This window comes from Ammospiza nelsoni, chromosome 1, assembly GCF_027579445.1.
Source record: "Ammospiza nelsoni isolate bAmmNel1 chromosome 1, bAmmNel1.pri, whole genome shotgun sequence".
NCBI classification, from domain to species: Eukaryota; Metazoa; Chordata; class Aves; order Passeriformes; family Passerellidae; genus Ammospiza; species Ammospiza nelsoni.
Window position 1 is genome coordinate 142,109,592 of NC_080633.1, and position 21,334 is coordinate 142,130,925.

The window sequence follows — 21,334 nt, forward strand, 5'->3', positions numbered from 1 at the left end:
GCTTTTCTTTTGTGTAAGGACAGGGGGAGGTTTAGCAGCCTTGGCTGAGAAGCTTCTCTCTTGTGTATGTGCACCTGGCCCAATGAGTGATTTCTGAGAGAAAACAGAAAAGTTCAGACCTTTTATCTTTAGACTTTTGCTTCCTCCCATGAGCCTCCTGATGAAAGTTGTGGTGGTTTTGTGACTTAGGTCCCAGCAAAAAAGCACCAAATCTAAGAGTACCAGCTGCTTTTGCAGGAGCTGTTAAATGTTTTCCACTTGTGAGCTGGGAGAGTAACCTGAATTTACTGGAGATTGGAGCAGTAACCAAAAACCTTGATGCAGTTTCCAGCCCTGCTGAAGACCTTGGGTAAGGCATGATTTTTGCACTCTGATACCCAGTTTGGGTGGCAGCAAGCTGTAAATTGACTTGGCCATTTAGCAAAGCCTCTGCCATGTTCTCTTCATGCCTTAATTGCCCATTTGAGCAATGGGAATAACAGCAGTGCCTTAACTCACAATCCTGCTGTGAGGATGGGTATCTTAACAGCTGTAAAACCTCCAAATATTGGAGCAGTGGGATCCTCTGATCACCATGGGTCATTAACTATGTAAGGCAGGCTCCTACATGAGGGGATAGGACCTAAAAAATACTTGTTTTACATGGTGGGTAGAAGTCATGTCACTGCTTTTAGAGAAGAAAAGCCTCTAAATGTAGAACTTTTCACCAGGCCACTTTTAAAACAGACTTTTCTTTAAGCAAGCAGAGCACAACAAAAGGTGATGTAAAATGCAGCAAGATGAGACTGAGTGAAAATTATTTACAGCAAGATATTTGCAGTGCCCTTCAGTTGAACCAAATCTGCTCATCACCAGGAAGCTGAGGAGATCAGACTGATACAAAGCACTGCCTATGGAATTCTTCCAAGCATCTCACTCTTAACCAGCAGCAGCAGCCAACTTTCCCATGTGCTGATTTTTGTCTCTGTCTTGGCTAGGAGCTTGGGGTCTGATTATAGTAGTGACAAAATTGAGTCAGGTTTGAGAAAGGAAATGTCTTCCTAGAAATATTGGGGTTCATCTGTACCATAGGTGTCTGTCTCCTAATAGAGCAGGTCACTGAACTGTGTGAGTTAGGCCAGCAGCTGACTCTCTGTGCTTAAAATTGGAGCTGCCCTGAAGTGCCTTGGACATCAGATTTGTTTGGTACCCCCTGGCTGAGTTTGGAGGTCACTGGGTGCTCAGTCCTGAGAAAAGGCGTGTGGCAGTTTCCAGGAGTGGTCCTGTTTTAAAAGAGGTGTTGTCTGAACTCCTGCTTGTGGAAGTGTTGAGGTGAAACATTTCCCTTTCATTGCTGTGCAAGTGCTCAGTGTGGTGGGCTTCAAGACACATCTTTGTACCCCAAACCCAGCTTTTGGGCTTCTTCCTTCAATAGCATCTGGTACTGTAGCTCAAGAGTTTCCATTCAGGAAATTGGTATTTTTGGTTGTTACAGTTTATCAGCCAGACTTGATGTTTTAAAAGGCAAAATTACCATGTACCAAAGCTTTTCCCAGTAGTGCAGAGGTTCAGACTGTGTAAGCAGTGTCAGTGAAGACAATTTGAAGCAATAGCTGTTAAGTTCACCAGTGTGTAGGTGAGTGGGTAGGGAAATGGGACAGGAGAGAGCAGCAGTGCTTGTGGGCCACAGGTAAAACCATCCTGTGGCAGGAGACGCTATGCTGCTCTGCTTGTGGTGTGTTATCCTCCAATCTGTAGGTCTCACTGGGGAATGGGAAGATACAGAGAGAAGCCACTGGGAGGGAGGAAAGAGGTGCAGTGATTCATCAGCTGCGCAAATCACAAACCATCTGCCTTTTCTAATACATGGTGAGTGAGTCAAACAGGGAGCTGTGCAGCTATAGACATGCAGGTTACTAATGTTTTCTGTTAATTACTGAGCTCCTTCTTGTCTCCTGGGAGTTCCATAGACTCTTTCAGTGCTGCAGTTGTGGTGCATGAGGGTGATGGAAAGGCTGCTTCCCATATTGGACAAAAAGAGTTGGCCCAAACCTCCCAGAGGTGCGTGTGCTGCTTGTCTTGCTGAGACATGACATGCTGGGGACACAAGTTTCTTCTCTTTTACCTTCAAATCTAAACACTTCTTAGGAGTGGTCACCAAAACAGTCTTGTGGACTCAGCCTTCTCTCCTTCCCCTCCATCAGGTCCTCTGGGGGCTTTTTCCCATTTTCTGCTGTGGTGTGTGCCATGTATGTGTCAGAGCCAAGGCATGCGGGGCTCTAGGGGCTACTTCTTGAGAAGTGAGAGCTCTTGGGGTGTTTTTGGAGAAATTTAGAGCTCATTTCAATCTTGCAGCCTTGCAAGAAGGACACCTAGAATGTGCATGTGATTTTTATTTTGTTTTCCCCATTGCAATTTACCTGTTTGAGTAATTTTGCCTTGATAATTTTATTTTGGAAGAAGTTGACACTCATCTGACTAAAGGCAGGGTGCTGTGGTTCCCAGAGCAGAAGAATTTGAGAAGAGAGCCAAGTAGTGTAAGAACTACTAAAGCAGGAAAACTTTGCACTGTTGCTTAAGTTTTGTAAGCAAAGTAAAAAAACCGAATGTCTTGATTCTGTCACAGCTCGTGTTCTTTCTGCTTTGGAAGAATTTAACTTAGAGTGTCTCTATAGTAACAATAAAATCTGAGGAGAAAAAATATATGATAATATATAAAATATATAGTTAAATTGGAAATGTGTACAGCTGTTCCTTGTCTAGGTGGCAGTGTTATGGAATGACAGATGACATGAAGGAGAAAGTGGACCAGATGTTGCTGTTTAGATATTTGATCTAAACAAATAAGAAATTATTAATAAAAACTGTTTTAAGCAAAGAATACTTATTTTAACATATCCACCATTTCCTAGAAAAAATATTGCTCTTTAAAGTGTATCTGAAAATAAGTTTAGCTGAACATTCTAACAGGATAAATTATTTTTTTTCCTGCATAAAGTAAAAGACAGATACATTAACCCACTAAGCAGAACAGATAATTTTTACTTTGTGTCTGTGAGTCTCTTGTCCTCCTAGCACATCATGCTGGATGAAAACTCAGTATGAAAAATTATTTATATCCAGTGACTTTAATTTAGTCCAATGATGAGAACTTAATGAGTTGCACAGACAAGTAATTAAACTTATTAGAATGAATGCTTTTATAGCTTTTCTGTTTTTCTTGTAAGAAGTCTGTTGGTTTTTATTTCTCTCTTCTGAACATGCAAGTACCCACCCTAGGAGTAACCACTGAACACTCCACTGATTAAAGGAGATAATTTTGACAAGGTACATGATTGCTATTTTGATGCTTGCTGCCCCTGGAAGCCACCAGTGGAGGGTGTTGGACGGAGGATCAGCCCCTCTGTGGGTGTTGAGAACATTTGCTGATGTGTCTGGCTGTATCTTGCATGGGTTGTTTGTTCATCATCTTGCTTGGAAGAGCTCAGTTTGTTTTCATCCTTCCCAAAGGAGAGAGCAAGGCCTCAGCAGGGCTTCCACCATCACCCTCTGGGTTTGGAGGGCACAGCCAGGTGCCGCTGGGATTTGGGCTTCTTTTGTGTCCCTGAGCATCTGTGACTCCAGAGCAGGGCAGCAGCCAAGCCAGGGGTCCAGCAGGTCTGGGTGCCTCTGGCAGGAGCTCACAGTGCAAGGAATAAAAGCTTTTCCCAGACTGCACCAACCTCACAAAGAAATGGGAGCTGCAGTGACCACAGTTACCTACATGTCCCTTTTTGTGTGCAAGCTGTGGGTTGCCAGCCCTTTTTCTGGAAGAGAAAGCAGTGGCTGGGAAGGAGGGAAATGTGGATTTTGTCCCCACTCCAGTGCTCTCCCTCCTGCTCTGGTGTGTGCCCTCCTGGAGAAGGACCATCTCCTGCCCTTCACTAAGATTATGACCATGTTTTAGGTGGAATAAGTGACTGTTGCTACAATATAAGTATTTTTTCAGGGCATGAATCAGTTTGTAAAGTGCAGTTTCTAATCATGAGTAGATTTTTTTCAGAAAGCAAAAAAAGCTGGTCAGACCTAATCTAGTTTTTAGCAACTGAATTAAGCCTGCATTTAAAAAAAAGGCAAAAAAAGTACAAGCCAGTGATTGCAGATTGGTACTTATATAGCAAATTCGAAGCATGCAATATTCAACTTCCCCTTTTCTGGGGAGGGGTTGGCCTCTTGTGTTCATACCACCATTTTCCCCACATCTTTGGCTTAACAGCAGCTTGAATGAGAACATTTTAGTTCAAAAGAACAGCCTATTAGCAGTGTACACTGAAATAAGCCTATTTCATGGTGCTGCCACACATCCTATTCTGGTGAAGCCTACACAGACGTTTTTTCCCCCCAAAATACCTGTGTTTTTCAGAGTGAGTTTTTCTATCTCTACATAGTGGTCATGTCACAGCTGAGCTGTTAATGTTAAGAGGCAGCTTTTATGTGAGTAATTTCACCATGCAGTTCTCTGGGATTTTCTACAGCTGTTGGTGCCTTTCAAAACCCCTTTCATTCTACCCTCAGCCCACCAAAACTTTTTATTCTTGTTTTATCTTTGTGTTTTCGCAGAGTCTCTCAGTGACTGTGCTGTAGGGGGGTGCAGGGCAGAGGTGGGATGTGCACTCGGTTTGTTCCTGCTCCCATTCATGTGTTGACATCCAGTTTCACAGAACTTGTTGCTGGGGAAGTCAGGAATCCCAAAGGCACTTTGGTTTCTTGATCACCTTTGGAAGGTGTGAGTCTCTGATCCTTTAAAGAAACAAAAATTATCCATTGCTGCTTGCCTGTAGAAAAATATTCGTGGTCACAGCATTCCACAGATATCTATGTGGGATTTTCTTTATAATTAGAGATGTCTACACCAACATATGCAAACTTTCAATTTTATTTATTCATGTCTGCAAAAATTATTACTATAACAGTCTGCATACCTCCCCTTTAATGGGGATTTATTCAGCTTACAAAAACCTGTAGAGATGTTGGAACTCTATCTGGCCTGACTTAAGTGCTGTTTTAAAAGCTCTGCCCTAATTCACAAACCCTGCCTTTCTTTCTGTGTGGGTTTGTTGGGTTTTTTTGTGAATCATTACAGTCACAATCATGCAGGAATTATTTGCCCTGGTTTGCTTCCACTTATTCTTCTGTATGTAATTAAGCAATGTTCTTAAGTGTTTTATCACAGAGGAGAGCAACAGCATGTTTTTTGCTGTGCTTGCTGATGTGCTTTTTGATATTACTGTAGCAGCTGCATGCTGAAAGCAGTTGTAAGGAAGGAGGAACATCACCCTAGGCATGTTTCTTTTTTTGCACTGTGAAATGTGAATCTCCCCTCTCATTCTTGTGCTTGTAGGAGAAAAACGTTACCACAGCTTTAATGAACGTGAGTTCAGCATCTCAGGGGGGGAGCAGGATGGCAGCTCTGCCCTGTGCTGCCTCTGTTTGCATTGCTGCAGCCCCTTCCTGGACAAAGAGCAGGTGGTCAAGGGGGATTCATGGTGCTGTCAGGTAATATCAGGTAGTTTCTGTTCTGCTCTGAACTTGAGTGTGAGTTCTGGGCAGCCACACAGTGTTAAAGTCTGAGGCACACAGAGGGACACACCATTTGCATCCAAGGACCCCCAGGTTTGGAAAGTTGTGAGAGGAGATGGCTGAAGGTATCCAGGAATGAGCAGAGTCACTGGGGTCCCTCATGGTGTGGTTGGTCACACGTCCTGGAAGGGGTGACAAATCCTTCAGCTCAGGAAAAAGGATGGTGCAGGTGGTGTGTGTGCCTTCAAAGCAGCCTGCAGTGTTTGCAAGGTGTCTGTGCCTTAAAAGCAGCCTGCAGTGTTTGCAAGGTGGGGAACAGCAGGTGGACACTGCCTGCTGTCCCAGGGCACAGCCTGGCATCTCTGTTGAGCTTTGCTCAGATCCACTTGCTGTGAAATGAAGTGGGGTGGTATTCCACAAGAAGCCAGGGACTGAACAGTTTGTGCCCAACAAGTCCTTGCTGGTGAGCTCTGTGCTCCTCCTCTCCTACTGCTGCTGTGTCCTCAAGCTGGGGAAGGGGTGTGGGAAAGCTCCAAGGAGGAGTTTTTACCTTTGTGATATAAAATGTCGTCTTCAGACAAGGGGGGTGTGGGTGTTAAATTACAAGGGTGTAATTTGCTATTGCTTGTCCTGTGTAGCAGAGAGGATGCTGATTGTGGAGACTGAGCTCCTGAGCAGTAAAATAAAATGTTTCCACCGTCTTCAAACATCAGCCAGCCCTTGCAAATGAGCTCTGCTATATATTTGTGTGCTTATTTGCAGTTATCCTCATGCTGGTGGTTTTCCCACTGTTCATTTTCAAATGAGGCCAGGTGCTGGGAACTCTCTGCCAGCACAGGGCAGAGCAAACAACACAGCAAGATGAAAAAACAAAGAAAGATTTTATTGGCAAATTACACAAGTGTCCCTAAAGTGTTTGGGTTTTTTCTCTTTGTTCTTAAAAGTGAGGTTTATCTGTGAAAAGTAAAGATCCATTTGCACTGCCTGGGAGGTTCAACCTCTTTCTTTACTCCAGCCCTTGGCTGAAAGCAAGGTGCAGCACAAAGCAGTGATAATTCTGATGTGCTTTTTCCTTTCTGCTAAAATTAAAGTTTTTCATGCTTTTGAATTAGACATACTTTCAAATCTGGTTCTCTTTAGACAGCCTTTTCCAGACTCATTCATGTTTTGTGGTGTAAGGGAAAACAAGCAGCATCTCTGCCTATCTCCCCCCTGCCCTACCACTTCTTGAGCTCACAGGGTTTTAAATGATGCTTTCTACAACGGAGCTGTGTCCAGGTGCCATGGAAAATTCCTGCTCTGCCACCACCTTGGAGGAGCCTGTGGGAACAGCAGTGCAGATAAAGGAGTTCAGTTTCTACCCAAATATTTGCCTTTTGTTGTGGTGGAAGTCGGGTGTAAAATTTAGCTATGTGCACAAGGTAAAGATGTGAGAAAGTGAAAACATTTCAATATTCAGCAAGAGAAACCTTTTGGATTTGTTTTTATCATCCCTTAGCTTGCACTGTACAGTTCCCTTATGCTGATGGAAGGTGGCATTGCTACAGAGGCAAGCATTTTCCAGTGCCAGCCAGGCCTAAAAACCCTGTTTGTTTTTCCTGTGTGATTCTCTGCAGTTTCCCCAGTCTGGGGCCAGGATAGGAAATCTGGCATTTCCTCAGTCAAGGACAGAGTTGCCATTAAGATCTCACTTCATTCTCTTGTCAAATGCTCTGTAGCTGTTTTAACAGGAGTTCCATTGATCAGAGGACTCTGGCTGGATTATTTCATTATTTAAACAAATTTCAGAAATTAAAAGAAGACAGGTTAGGCCCTCAGTCATAAGTGCTGTGACACACTTTGTGGAGAGATAAGTGTAAAAGAAGGCATTGCTTCTAACTTGTGTGCTCCTGTCCTGGATGGCTTTGCTGAAGCAGAGCAGATTGAAAGGTTTTGTTCCTGCACACAGGTTCGCTGTGGTTTGGTTTAAACCTCATTCACAATGACAGATTCTACTTGGAGCCAAGCACTTTTGTTTTTTCACCTAGTTGCCTTCTGCTGCTTTGTGCATTTGTTAATTTAAAAAGAAAATTCAAAAAATGAGATTTTTTTTTTTCTTCCAACACCCTTCAGTATGGGGAGACAAGAGATGTGGCAGGTGAGCTGGAGGGATGACAACTCTTCCCTCGCCATGCCCCCTGAGGACACAGTGAGCTCCCAAGGCAGCTGCTGACATCGCCCTGCACCTCACTGCTGCGGACTCTCCACAGTGGCAGCAGCCCAAAAATACAGGTTACTTGTCCACAGTCCTGTCCATAACAAAATATAAGGAGAACAGGGCCAGCTTTAGGGATGAGGTTGACCTGGCCATGGTGCAGCCCTGCACTGAATATCAGATGTGGGTTTGGCCCTGGGAGGATGCATTCCTGAGGACAGGGCTCGGGGTGGGGGGGAGCTGCAGCTCTGGTTGCCACCAGGCTGTGCCAGTGGCTGAGCCTTGCATTGGAGGAGCTGAGGTGGCATCCTTTATCAGTTTTGTCAGGAGCCACACTGCATATTTAAAGCTGTGTGCTGGGCCTTTGATTTTCTGGCAAGTGGCTCATGTTTGAAAGCTGTGAGATGCTCTTGCTGCTTTCTCTAACGTTCTGGGATGTGCTGTGGCAGTCCCTGCAAATGTACATGATGCATCTCCTAAGGACGTGGCTTTGGGTGTGGAGGTCCAGTCCTCTTTTGGAGCTTTCTCTTGCTTTATCCCAAATGACATCCTTACTGAGGTCCTGCAGGAGCTACTGCTTGGAGATCCCAATGAACTCTCCTTGCTCAGGAAAGGAGACCTGACCTGTTGATCTTCTCCTCCTCCCCATCATTCAGGGTGTGGGTCAAAGGGACAAAGACTGTAGCTAGTTATGAGTGCCCAAGACTACACATTGTAGACTAAAAGTCATTTGTTTCTTTTATTGACCTCTCAAAAGAAGCATTTGACTTGTGCTTGATTTCTGTGGTGCAGCATGATTCTCATGTGGCAGAAAAACCTACCCAAAGTGTAGGGTTAGAAAGCCAGCAATTAGACATGCAGAAAACCACTCTGTGGAAAGGAAGAAGGAAGAGAAGAAATAATCTGTGAAATTTTCTGGAAAAACTGTAGAAGACTGATTTTTTCATCTTTCCACGCACTTAGATATGTTTTGAAGGGACCTTGGCCCTTCCTCTGTATCAGAGCATCCTTGTTTGAGGACAGTTCTCCTGTCCTCATGAGAGATGAGAGCTTGGTGCAGCAGAGAGTTTGCTGAGCTTCCAGAGACTGAGGAATTCAAAACATTTAGTCTGACTTTTAAGAAACCTTTGATTGATTCAAAGCTGTAACCTAGATGTTTCTCCTTCTCCACTCTTTGTCTTCCATCACATTCCTTTATGTTCCTAGCTTTTTCTTCCTGTGGAGGTGGGGGGAGTTCAGTGAAATATAAATAAGCCTTGCTCTGTCTTTGATGTCCTTTGAATTTTCTTCCTTTTGCTGATGTTGCCACATGAATTTTGCACGAGGTCATGCATTAAATCAGGAGCAGACCATTAGGTGCAGCTGTGGCCTGGGAGGCAGAGCAAGACTCAGAGGAGCATCTCAGGAGCCATGCTCCATCTTCATTACCTTGGCCAGGACACTGCCTTGCACCTCCCTTCCCTCCTCTCAGAAAGTCAGTATCACAAGTGTGGGATCTACAGAGGAGAGTGAGATGACCTGATCACCTTCACCCTGTTCACAGCACCAGCTGGGCTTGCAGAGCCCATTCTGGCCCTGTCTCTCTCATCTTTTGGTCTGTTTCAGCCAAATTTGGTGTAAGGGAAGAAGCCTCAAAGCAAATTAATTTTCTGCAAGCACAGTTGAAAATAAGTGATCAGGAAGATGGGCACTGGACAGGCGTGTGTTTGTCTCTAGCTTGGGATCCCACCTGCAGTGGGACACAGCGAGTCACAGATCACAGCCAGAATAGCTGTGGAAGGACAGTTGTGAGGCGAAGTAGAAGGGGAATTTTGAAGGAATATGTGGAAATGATAGAGAATGTTCAGTGTGATCCAGTTCAAGGGTAAATAGGCACAAATGTACAGAAAACCAGGCATCATTGCTTTCACTGTTCTTCTGTTTGTTTATCATTCAAAGGCAGAAGGGAAAAAAAAAAGGAAGCAGAAAAGGAAATGTTAGCTCAGAGGCAAATGCTTTGAGGAATGGTGGTGACAATGTTGGTGGACCTAGGTTAGGGAGAGTGGCACTGGGTCACCCTGACCAAGGCAGAGCCATAAGCAAGCCTGTGGGCAGCCCCATGCCTGTTTCACAGAGCTCAGCAGATGTGCTCTGTTGCCCAGGGAAGCTCCTGGAGCTCAGATGCACCCTCGAAGGTCAGCCAGGTGCTCTGGTGCTTCCCCAGGTGTGCGGGAGCGTGCCTGGGTGTGGCAGGGCTGGGAGCTGCGGGGGGGGCAGTGGCTGTGAGCACAAGGCAGTGGGCAGCTATGCAGAGGCACCTGCACTGTAGGAAACATGCATGGGATCTTCTCCAGGGGGTGTGTGCTGTCTCACAGCCTGAGTGTCACCAGAGCCTTACCCAAAGGCGCTGCGTGGTGAATCCAGACACTGAGCATTCCCTGTACGGGGAATTGCTTCCTGCTGGATTTTGAGTTTGTAGAGCTGGGAGCTGCCATCCCTGCTCTTATCCCCAGCTGGGGCTGCTTCCCCTGGCAGGGTATGGTTTGAGTTTCCATGTGTACAGGAATGGGGTGCTCTGTGACAGGCAGAGCAGCAGCACTGTGCTCTGGAGAGCTGCAGAGTTCCTGAGCTGCAAACACAAGCAAGGAGCTGTGGCTGCTTTCAGAGGTTCTGTCATGAAGCCAAGGCTCCAGTGAGAGGAGCAGCTACAGGGACAGCACTCAGCTGGTTATAAAGTCTCTGCTGATGTTGGCTGTGTCCAGATGTGACTGCAGTGATATTTTATTCTGTTAGATCTCCATGTCTTTGTTTCAGGATTCAGCTTATAATTTACAATATTCACAATAAGCAAATGTGCATTTGGTTAGACATGAGGTCATGGTTTGGTTTGGAAATTATCTTTAAAGATCATCCAGTCTGTCCCCCCTGCAAGGAGTAGGGATAGGGATACATTGGATCTCTAGTTCAAATTCTCGATTTAGAGCACTTCTGCAGAACTCAGTGCAGGCCTGACCCACTCTGCAAATCTCCCCTTTCCATCCTCCTCCAGTTTGTGAACACCAGTGTTGTCTCCCACTCAATTCCAAGAGCTTCTTGATTGTTAAATCTGAGTTTTCTGTCAATACTTTCTACATCTGTAGACATATTATGAAACCAGAGACCATCTGACCAGGAAGAATAACAAATTTGAATTGGTGATAAATTTTAAAAAGCATCTTGTCAAATAGGGAAGTGACCTTTTTTATCTTTTTTTTTAATTTATTAATTAAGTTCTTTTGACAAGTAAATTGTTCTTTTTACCTTCATCCAGTCCTGATGAGTGTGTGTAGATCCTAAAAAAGCTAGTGTAATTTTTTTTTGCTTGTTCTGACTGATGACTCTCCTATCCTTCAGAAAATACATGTTACAGAATTGTGCGTTTGGGAACTTTCAGAAGTGCTTCAGCATTAAAAATAAAGCTTTAAAATGTTTTGTTTTGGTTTTTTTTTAATTCTGTAGGGAGTGACATGCACAAGTTGGGACATTATCTGGGGTCACAGAAAGGGACCCTGTTTAAAAGGAATCTGAGGGCTTCTGTGGCCTTTGATAGCTGTGTCTGTCAATGTTGAGTGAGAAATGGTGTTTTAAGGGAACTTCTCATCTGGAAAAGACTTGATAGGCCTCCACAAATCTGCTGTAGTTTCCTGCTGCAGTTTCTTTGAGCCCACCTTTTCTCAAAACACAGACCTTTGCAAGTTGTTGATTTACATTAACTCTTCTTTCTGCCACTACTTTTACAACCAAGGCAGATCCTATAGCTTTATTTAGAAATCACCCATCATTAGTAACCATAATCATTTAGTAGTCATATTTACAAGGTAAGTGACAGTGGGAAGTAATTAAGTTTAATATAAATCACACTCAATTTCAAATCTGCAGGCTTCAAAATAGTAATTAATAGAATTGCAGCTTCTATAAAAAGATGCAGTATTTATAGTACTATCTTCTTCTTTTCCTAAGTAAACACATTGAGTCTAGTGGAAATTAAAATTCTCTGTCTGTTCATCTTATTTGTTCCAGTCATTTTCCTCCTGTGGTGCACTTCATTGCAAATTACCCATGACTTTTCTCATTTTTGGGGAGATTGTTGACTCTTAAAATGATGATGTGGAGGAAGAAGAGTTTGACAATGTTGCACTCAATGTTGCATGTTGACGCAGATGCCTTGCAAATGCACACACCTTGAGCTGTGGCTTTCTGCTAAATCTGTGTTTTATTGATCAGTGGCTAACAACATGTGCTTTGTTTCACAGGTGTCATGCAGCTGACGGGTCTGCTGGCGAAGCTGAGGGTCACAGCCAGGATGGAAAGTCTTTAAACAAAACAGAGTCAAATAATCAGGGAAGTTTGGAGCTGTTTGCAAGATCTGCTGAGTTCGTTGCTCCCCCTGTCAAAAGAAGCCACCATCTGGGACAGCAGCACCCTGCCAGCAGCTGCCATGGCCAGCAAGAGAAAGTCCACAACTCCCTGTATGGTGCGAACCTCTGAGGTCGTGGAGCAGGAAGGTGCCGAGGGTGCAGAGGCTCCCAAAGACAAAGGGACCGGGGCAGCACAGCAGGACTCCAAAAAAACCTGGCCTTCAGAAAACTCAGTCAAAGACTGCGAGGTGGTGGAGGCGAAGCCCGCAGGTGAAAATCAGTCTAAGAAACCCCAGGGTGGTTATGAGTGTAAGTACTGCCCTTACTCGACACAAAACCTAAATGAATTCACAGAGCACGTTGACACCCAGCATCCAAATGTCATTCTCAACCCCCTGTATGTCTGTGCTGAATGCAACTTCACAACCAAAAAATACGATTCTTTATCTGACCACAACACAAAGTACCACCCGGGAGAGACCAACTTTAAACTGAAGTTAATTAAACGCAATAATCAGACTGTCCTGGAGCAGTCTATCGAGGCTGCCACTAGCGATGTCACTGTCACCAGCAGTGGGCTGGAGAACCCAGAGTGTGACGATTCACTTCATGGGGGAGTCAGTGCAAATAAAGCACCTGTGATGAAGCTGGGAAAGTCTAAAGGGGAAGCCAAGAAGGGATCTAAAAAGCCAGAGGAGGGAGTTACAGAAAACCACGTGGATGGCGCTCTGCCCCGCATCATCACTGAGGCCACTGAAGCGATTGCCTGTATAAATGGAGACCTGCTCCATGATGTGTTAGCCCATGTAATGCCCTCTGTACAGCTGCCACCAAATATCAACCTTGTCCCCAAGGTCCCGGTCCCTCTGAACAGTACCAAATACAACTCTGCACTGGACACTAATGCAACCATGATCAACTCCTTTAATAAGTTTCCTTACCCAACACAAGCAGAGCTGTCGTGGTTGACGGCAGCATCCAAACATCCTGAAGAACAAATCCGAATCTGGTTTGCTACGCAGCGCTTGAAGCACGGTATAAGTTGGTCTCCTGAAGAAGTGGAGGAAGCAAGGAAGAAGATGTTCAATGGCACTATCCAGGCAGTTCCCCAGACCATCACTGTCCTGCCAGCTCCTTTGGCAACTGCAAAAATGCCACAGCCCATCATCCAGACAGCTTTGCCTTGTCAGATACTGGGCCAGACTGGCCTGGTTTTGACTCCCGTGTCAAATGGTTCAACTGTTTCCTGTTCACCAATTACCCTTGCTGTTGCCCCAAACCAGGGCCAAAAGAGGACAATACAGACATTATCAAGTGCCCCAGAGGCCAAGCGTCCTCATGTAGTCCAGGTGCCTGAGATTCCTGCCAAGGTGACTGCTGTTCCAGTGACCCCAGCCAGTGAGAGGAAAAAGACCAAGGAGCAGATAGCAGAGCTGAAGGCCAGTTTCATGGCAAGCCAGTTTCCTGATGATGCAGAAGTCTACCGGCTTATAGAGGCAACAGGGCTTTCCAGGAGTGAGATCAAGAAGTGGTTCAGTGACCACAGGTACAGAAGTCAGAGGGGCATTGTGCAAATTCCTGGTGATGCTTTAGGGAAAGATCAAATAGCACCTTCAGCTGGTCGACATGGCCGGTCATTTCACCCCTACACAGATCTTCCTCCCCAGAGATTCAAAGAGAAAACTCAAGAGCAGCTTAGGGCCCTTGAGGAGAGTTTCCTAAAATGCTCTTTTCCTACCCAGGGAGAATTGGACAGGCTTCGAGTGGAGACCAAGCTGAATAGGAGGGAGATAGATTCATGGTTCTCTGAGAGGAGAAAAATAAGGGACAGCATGGAGCAAGCTGTCCTGGACTCGATGGGATCATACAGAAAAATTAAGGATCAGGGAACTCCCAATGGTGCAATAAGTCAGGCAGAACTTCTGACCAGCTCTCAGCTCCCTGGTGCTTTATCTGGGTCTTCCACCACATTGAAGAAAACACAAGAGCAAATTCATCTGTTGAAAAGCACATTTGCAAGGACCCAGTGGCCATCACCCCAGGAGTATGACCAGCTGGCATCTCAGACTGGGCTCACGAGAACTGAAATCGTTCGCTGGTTCAAGGAAAACCGGTCTTCACTGAGAACAGGGTCACTTAAATGGATTGACCAGTATCAGCAGCAGTGTGCTGGTGATGGTCACAACAAGCAAAGCCAGAAAAAGAGCTCAAAACACATTGAGAGTCCAAAGAATGGTAATGAGGTGTCTCGGCAGCATTACCAGGAGCATAAAAAACTGAATGAAGAGAATGGGGGGAAACCGGTGGTGAGAGCAAAAAGAGACTGTGAGCCACTGAAGGACTCCTTGCTGGGGAATCAGGCAGAGGGGGTGGAGAGGCTGGAGTGCAGCAACAGCCACGAGGGCCCTGGCAGCGAGGAGAACGAGGAGCCAGCAGAGGTGAACTGGGTGGAGGTGACGGTGGGCGAGGACGACGCTGCCTCGGACTGTACGGACAGCTGGAGCCAAACAGCCCCCACAGAGGGCCACAAAGAGCTGCCAGACTTGGACTCTGAAAGTATATCTGGAGACAATTCCCACGTATAGACAGGTAATGCTGAGGGTGCCCTGGTGCTCTGAGCCTGCCTTTGGCAGGGTGTGCTTCCAGCATTCTGTAGCCCCCGTTCAGTGTAAATCCCTGGAGCCCATCCCTGCCGGATGCTTTTTTGCCTGCTGGATGCCTGAACAAAAGGGAGACCCATTCTGCTGTAAATTAAAGCCAACTGCATGATAGAGGAGGGGTTAGTGCCATTTGCCTTGTTATTTGTCTCCTTATGGGTCAAGTCCTGGATAAGGGAGGTTTTCAAAATTCTTTTTTATTTTTTCAATAAGTGATTAAAGCTTAAAACTTTGTCTTTAAACAACCTATATGTACTTTACATAATAAACATGCTAGCTGAGCCACACGAAGAAATAGTAGGTAACACTAGCTGCTAATACCCCCTTGCTGAGAGATCACTGACCAGAGGCTGTGCCTGTTTTTGCATCTCAGGTCCTTCCTTTGCAGCATCCTGCCATGCTGAAAACAAAAGGTCACTGGGGGAAGGGCCTAGGACACAGATGCCTCTTTATGCAAAAGTGAGCAAAAAAAAAAAAAGTGGGACTGAAGTGGCTCATGCAAATGTGTTTTATTCCTCTTGCAAGTGAGAACTCTCTTCAGTCTAGCTTTGTTCTGCTTGCTCTCACTAGAGGCTTAGGAAATGCCCCAGACTAAGCTGTGTGGGTGTTTAGCAGCTCTTCTTCACTGGATCTTGAATTTAAAAGCAAGCTGCAAGGCCTGGCTTTAAGGGGGGGATGGGGGGGTTATATGATCTTTCCCAATGCAAAAGGACTTATCATTTGGAGAGCTGAAACCTGTTTCTGATCACAGCTGCACAGGTGTAAATCTGGAACAAGCACTGTCAGTAATTCCTGCATATTGAATTGAGTTCACTGGAACCTGTAACATTTTGTGCTCAGTATACCTGAATCTGAAGTTCCCTTAAACCACAACTTTAGAGCTTATCCTACAGAAAACTCAGCATCCTGCATTAAAAACTGTAGTGAGAGAAACCTGTTTGAGAAAATTGATAATTATCTGGCATCTAATGAGTAAAATATACTTTAGCATTTCTTGAAAAAATAAGAATTTAAATAAATAAATAAATACAAAAGCCAGGACTGATAGAAGTGCCTGCACACTTGTCTTTAAGACTTCTGCTATTGTAGCTACCAGTACTTGGATTGAAGCACCTGTTGCAGAAGTGCAGTTTTTGGCAGTGAGCCCTGCTGGCTAGCACACCACTTTCTCCCTGTGCAGTATTGTCCCAAAGTCTCCTGGACATTCTCTGAGTTCAGGAAAAAAAAACAACCCTGCAGTGGTATTTTTTTACCTGTGAATTCTGTTAGCTAATCTTGAGAAATGTTATGACAGCACCTTTATAACAAAATCTTACAGATTCAGACTGCATTGCAAGGCACTGTCTTGCATTATCCTTGGAAAAGTTGGTAATTAGGGATGTGAGGAGCAGGTGTTACCTGTGTGTCAAAGGCAGGGATTAAAGGAAGAAGGATGTGGGAACATCAGCCAGAGGCACACTGGGGTGCCACTGTTGTGCAGCCACATAAGAGGGGAGAGCCAGGATCTGATCTGCCTTTTAAAGTCAAATGTGTGAGGAATAAATGCATTGTGGGATTCTTTTTCTCTGGGTTGTTATTCCAGAACTTTCCCCCCTTCCAGCTACAAATTTTGATTCTGAGGAGAGGGATCAGATCAGGGGCTTAGAGGGGCAGTAGAAAAGAAGGCAGGAGCAGGGGGAGTTGCCTGAAACCCCTGTTCCTTACAAACCTCTTGTACTATGAAACCAAGATCTGCACCAGCTCCTTGCAGCAGCCTGGGTTTTGTGCTTGTGAGCAGTGCCAGGGATGGAGTGACCCTCCTGCCTCTGTGCCCTGGTACAGGTGTTGACTATAAAACTTCAGGGCTCTGGAAGTGCTCAAGTGTTATCAGAGAGGAATTTTTATAAGAACTTTGATCTCAGTTAAATGGTTGCTGAGTGATCATTTTCATGAGGAGCTTTCAGGTTGTTGTGTGTTCAATACACCTGCTGAGAAAAGGTGCACTGGAGCAGGAGTTCTGCTGCAGAGTGTGCAGTAATGGTCAGAGGGCCCTTTTGTCCTCTGCTTCATGCCACTTTCTCAGTGTGCTGGTCTGGGGACTTAAAAAAGTCTTTAATTTTCCTGTATTCTGCCTGTAAGTCTCAGCTGAGGAATGCAAGTGCTGCTCTGTGGTGCACACATGGAGGCATTGCCACAGCCATTGTGACGCAAAATTTGGAATCTTTATACCCCACACTGATGGGACTCGGGGAATAATCTCAACTACTTTTTCTAAGCTTTCATTGGGCAGCCAATCTTAGGAATTTTCAGCTAAAATTTTGGTGTTAAATTAACAAGGTGTTATCCCGAGTGACATCCAGGGTATGACTCAAAAGCAGAGACTTTTGTCTGACCTGACAGAGAGCTTGTTTCTGTCAGTTGTCATAAAAGCTTGATTTTTCCTAACAGGCTCCTCAGGTACCACGTGTAAGAGGTGGAATGAAGAGCTGACAGGGGGTTGCTCTTGTCTCTCACTCAGCCGCACTTGCTGGGTGAGTCTCTCACTGCTGAGCCATGCACCAGGCAGGAGCTGCTCCTTGCATACTCCTGGGGTTGCTGCCAGCTTGATCTACGTGGTCTAAAATGAATGGTTTGTGACAATTGACCTCCATACCCTTCTTGACTGAATTCGTGTGTGGCTTTTGTAAAACCTCAGCTCTTCCAGACCATCTCAGTCACTCTTTTCCAGTGTGGAGCTTTAGGAGATTTTGGAACTGTTAGAGAGCATTTGTGTCACAGCCTACACAGACCTTATGCCTTAAAAAACTGAGATTTTCCCAAACTGATCCATGTTTGACAGATTCTGCTGCTGCTGCAGCTAGAGGGAATTTCACAAGGGACTGGGCCTTTGTGAGAGCAGGATGCATGCCAGGCTCTGCAATGCCATCCCAGGACTAAGGAGAGGCTCTGTTCCTAAGTCTGTATCTGAAGCTTTTGGCAGAATTGGATTTATTCCATGGAGCAGGTCAGCTTTCTTGAACAGTGAGGCTGGGAGACCTGTGCCCATAGGGTACCAGGCCTCCCAGATGCTGAGGGGCTGCTGCAGGGTGCACTAAAGCCATCTCTGGAAGTGTCCTGAGACTGTCTTGAAGCTTTGTGTCCCTCCTGTAGTGAGGCCCAGCTGCTCTGTCAAGAGAGAGCTGTAGCTCCCTTTCCATCAGCAGAGAGGTTCCTGCCTTCCCTTCCCACAGCACAGGTCAGAACTGGGTCCCTTGTCCTCCTGCTGTGCACAAACTGACAAACAGAAACTGTTCTGAGTTAAACACAGCAAACTACAGCTCAGACAGCAGAGCAGGACCAGAGAGGGCCAGTTCTGCTGGCTTTCTTTAGTGTTGTCTCCCTGTGGGGTTTTCCCAAGATCAGAGCTTTTGTTTTTTCTCAGAATGATCTGGTTTTTTCCCCATCACCACCTTTCCACAGTAAACTTTTTTTGGAGTTATTTCATGACCTCCTTTTTTAAGTATGAGCCCTGCAAGATGTGGGCACCAGAGCCTGTAGCTCATGGTGGGAATGAGGTGGCTGAACACCCCAGATCTTGGTGGCTGTGACCACTGCTCTGTGGAGATTTGCCAAAGTCAAACCATGTGTGAAGGTTGCACAGTAGGAAAAAAGTCTGAAGGCAGTGATCCATTGCATCTGCTGAATGCGTGATCATCAATGATTGAGCATCAGAGCTGGTCTGGGTCCTCCTGGCATCTCCAGCCCCCTGTGCCCTGCTGCAGGAGCTCAGATGACCTGCTGGCCAGGGACCCAGTGCGTTCCTCAGTGTTCAAAACCACCAATAGTGAACATCACTGGGGTTTCTCACTTCCTGCCCAAGTTCTCACTTTTCTTGGGGTTTAGGGTTTCATTTAGAAAGCTCACAGTAGTGTCTGCCACTGGTGCTGGGCTCCAAGTCAGCATCCTGAAGTAACTCAGCAAGGGATTGACCTTGACCAGTGTTTTTTGCAGAATTCAGGTCACCCTAAAACTTGGAGGGAATGAGGCTGAAGTAGGGAGGACATGTTTTTTCCCCTGAAATGAGTGAGATGCATTAGAGACTCAAGCTCTAATATAATGAAGGATTTCAGAGGGAGAAGCAAAACCCAGTGCAGCAATTAAAATTTTCCAGTGAGTCAGGATGAACAGGGGCCTGTGTGGGAAGGTCTCAAGGGTGGGGAAAGGACTTTTCCCCTTGATGTTGGTGCAAGCCTGTGGCTGTCCCTGGGCTTGACTGCATTGCAGATGCCAGATAGAGAGAGCCCACTGCTTTTGTGGGAAATAACAGAGCAGGTAGCAACATCCCTGAGAGGTGTGAGATAACCAGTCAGCTCAGGTTTCAGTGAGCACTGCTTGCAGGGTGGCTGAAGAGGATGTTTGCACTTCTTGCACGTTCACACCTCAGTGTGGAAAAACTGAGCATAATCCCTGTCAGAGAGCCCTTGCTTTTTGCTAGGAACTGGCGATAGGTGTGAACTGGTGCCTGTTTGAAGGTTGGGTTTTGAGGGGTCATCTTTTAATCTCTGGTCCAGTTGTGCAGCCTTTATGTAGGTACAGGAGTGACAGCAGAACCAGGAAGCTGCTCTGCAGAGCACAGGCACATCCAACTTCTTCCATTGTCTTTTAGTTTGTATCATTTTCTAAAATCATGTAAAACATGGAGTGTTATGAGGGGATTTACTGGGGGAGAAAGAGCTGAAGTCTTCTTGGTTCACTGTCTGTCCTGTGGTTGCAAAGTGGTTGCTCCAAACACGTGCAGGCATCACTTGAGTCAGTGTGAGAATCTGCCTGAGCCAAGGCTGGACCATATATCCCTGTTGGAAGTCTCTAGGGGGTTGTTAGCTGGATGTTACATGCAGCAAAAATGCAGCACCCTACCAGGTGAGGCTGTGATAAGGCCTTGGGTGCAGTTAACACAAAACAGGGTTACCACATATGCCGGGATGTGAACCAGGTCTCATCATAGTTAACAGCTCAAACAGTTCATAGTGCTTTAAAAAATAATCTGCTGCTGTTGTGATTTTTGCAGGGGTACTCCTCAGCTGCACTGTCCTGATGTTGAAGGGGAAATGCTCTCTGAAAATAGAAGACAACTCTATTTTCCTGCCTGGGTGAGAGAGTGTGTTGTGACTCTGAGTCTCAAACCGCGCTTGTGGAGGCACAGTGGGAAGAAATATTCTCATGGAGCATCACCATGGAATTGTTGATAGTGCCAAAGTCCTACTACTGCATTACAAAAGAGAGGAAAGAAAGAGGAAAGGGTCCTTGTACATAGTTTTCTCTTAGTTTCTCTCCCACCCACTTTCCTGCCCAGCCTCTTCCTCTACTGGAACAGATTTGTACAACATAAAAATTTTGTTAATTTTTTTAATAGGTGCAAGTTATTCTTGCATATAATGCAATTGAGAAATTTTGTGTTGGTTGGGGGGAGGGAAGTGTCTTTTGTGGAGGAGGGAGATTTTTTTTCCTGAAGTGTTTTAAGAAAGAGTTGCAATCTTTTGGAGTTGTCTTGGTGCAGATCAACACCTGAGCCCAGATCCCCACTCCAGTTTACATTTCAGACCAGTTAAACATGTTCTGGAGCAGTGGGGTTTGTTGTTTTTGTTTTTTCTCTTGTTGTTTTGACTTTTTTGTTTTGTTCTATGGCCACCTGCTATTGATTGAAATATTTAAATCTCTGCTTTTCCATGCTCCTACAAGGCAAGTCTTCTCCAGCTCCTGTACTTCACTTTTCACCAGCCAGCCCCAGCTGTGGGTCTCTGAAGATTTGGCTAGAATGCCTTTTTTTGATCGTTGGTTTGGTTTTGGGGTTTTTTTAGCACTTTTTGTTTAAACATGCATTCCAACTCCCAGAGGGGTTGGAATGAGGAAATGAAGATGCTTCATAATCCAAATTTATTTGTGTTTCTTTGGCTGGTGCAGTGATGGACACCATAACCAGCAGCTGCCCTCCAGCTTTAGACGTTGTAGTGCACAACAGAACTTTCTTATTAACCCTTGCCACTAAATTTTTAGATCACTCTTAGGTTCCTGAGTGCACTTTTTTTCAAATACTGCTAATTTGGATTTGTGTGGGGATGTCTGTCTGTGCATGTGTGAGGAGGGAGCGGAGGGGAGCAGGAGCCTGGGTGCAAGAGCTGCCCAGTGAGTTCCTCTGAGGGGTTGGAGAACTTGCCCACCTTTCATTGTGCTGCACAAACAGGATGTAGGGAGTTTGAATAAATCCAACTTTTCTAACTTGTTGCTCATTTGTTGTAACTCAATAAAACAAAGGCTAAAAATTTTGGTAACTTTTTTCTCAACTCTTTTGTTTTACTCTAAAATAAATAAATAAAACCCAAGAAAACCAGACCCCACCCAACCTCAGCCCAAACTTTGTGCACAGGACTTTGTCTTTAGAGCTGCAATGAGGGTTTTACTGGGTTTGCAGAATTTGGCAAATACTAACTGTATTAAAGTGAACTCCATGAATACTAATGTGTATTCCCCCCTGTCAGTGAGCTGTTTCCTGCAGGAAGGATGCAGACAGTGCCTGGGAATGAGCCTTTGGGGAACACCTTTTATTTTGATTG

The 21,334-nt window shown here is 45.3% G+C and overlaps 1 protein-coding gene across 3 annotated transcripts in view; it reads left to right on the forward strand.

The window, feature by feature from the left end:
* Positions 1-21,043, forward strand: part of ZHX2 (zinc fingers and homeoboxes 2) — a 74,190-nt gene extending 53,147 nt beyond the window's left edge. For all 3 annotated transcript variants that reach the window (XM_059481123.1, XM_059481109.1, XM_059481117.1), the window contains 2 exons: positions 12,004-14,697; positions 19,792-21,043. In XM_059481123.1, the coding sequence (XP_059337106.1) occupies positions 12,189-14,693 (2,505 nt within the window). In that variant the 5' untranslated portion in view covers positions 12,004-12,188 and the 3' untranslated portion in view covers positions 14,694-14,697; positions 19,792-21,043. The remainder of the gene's footprint in view (positions 1-12,003; positions 14,698-19,791) is intronic.
* The last annotated feature ends 291 nt before the right edge of the window (positions 21,044-21,334 follow it).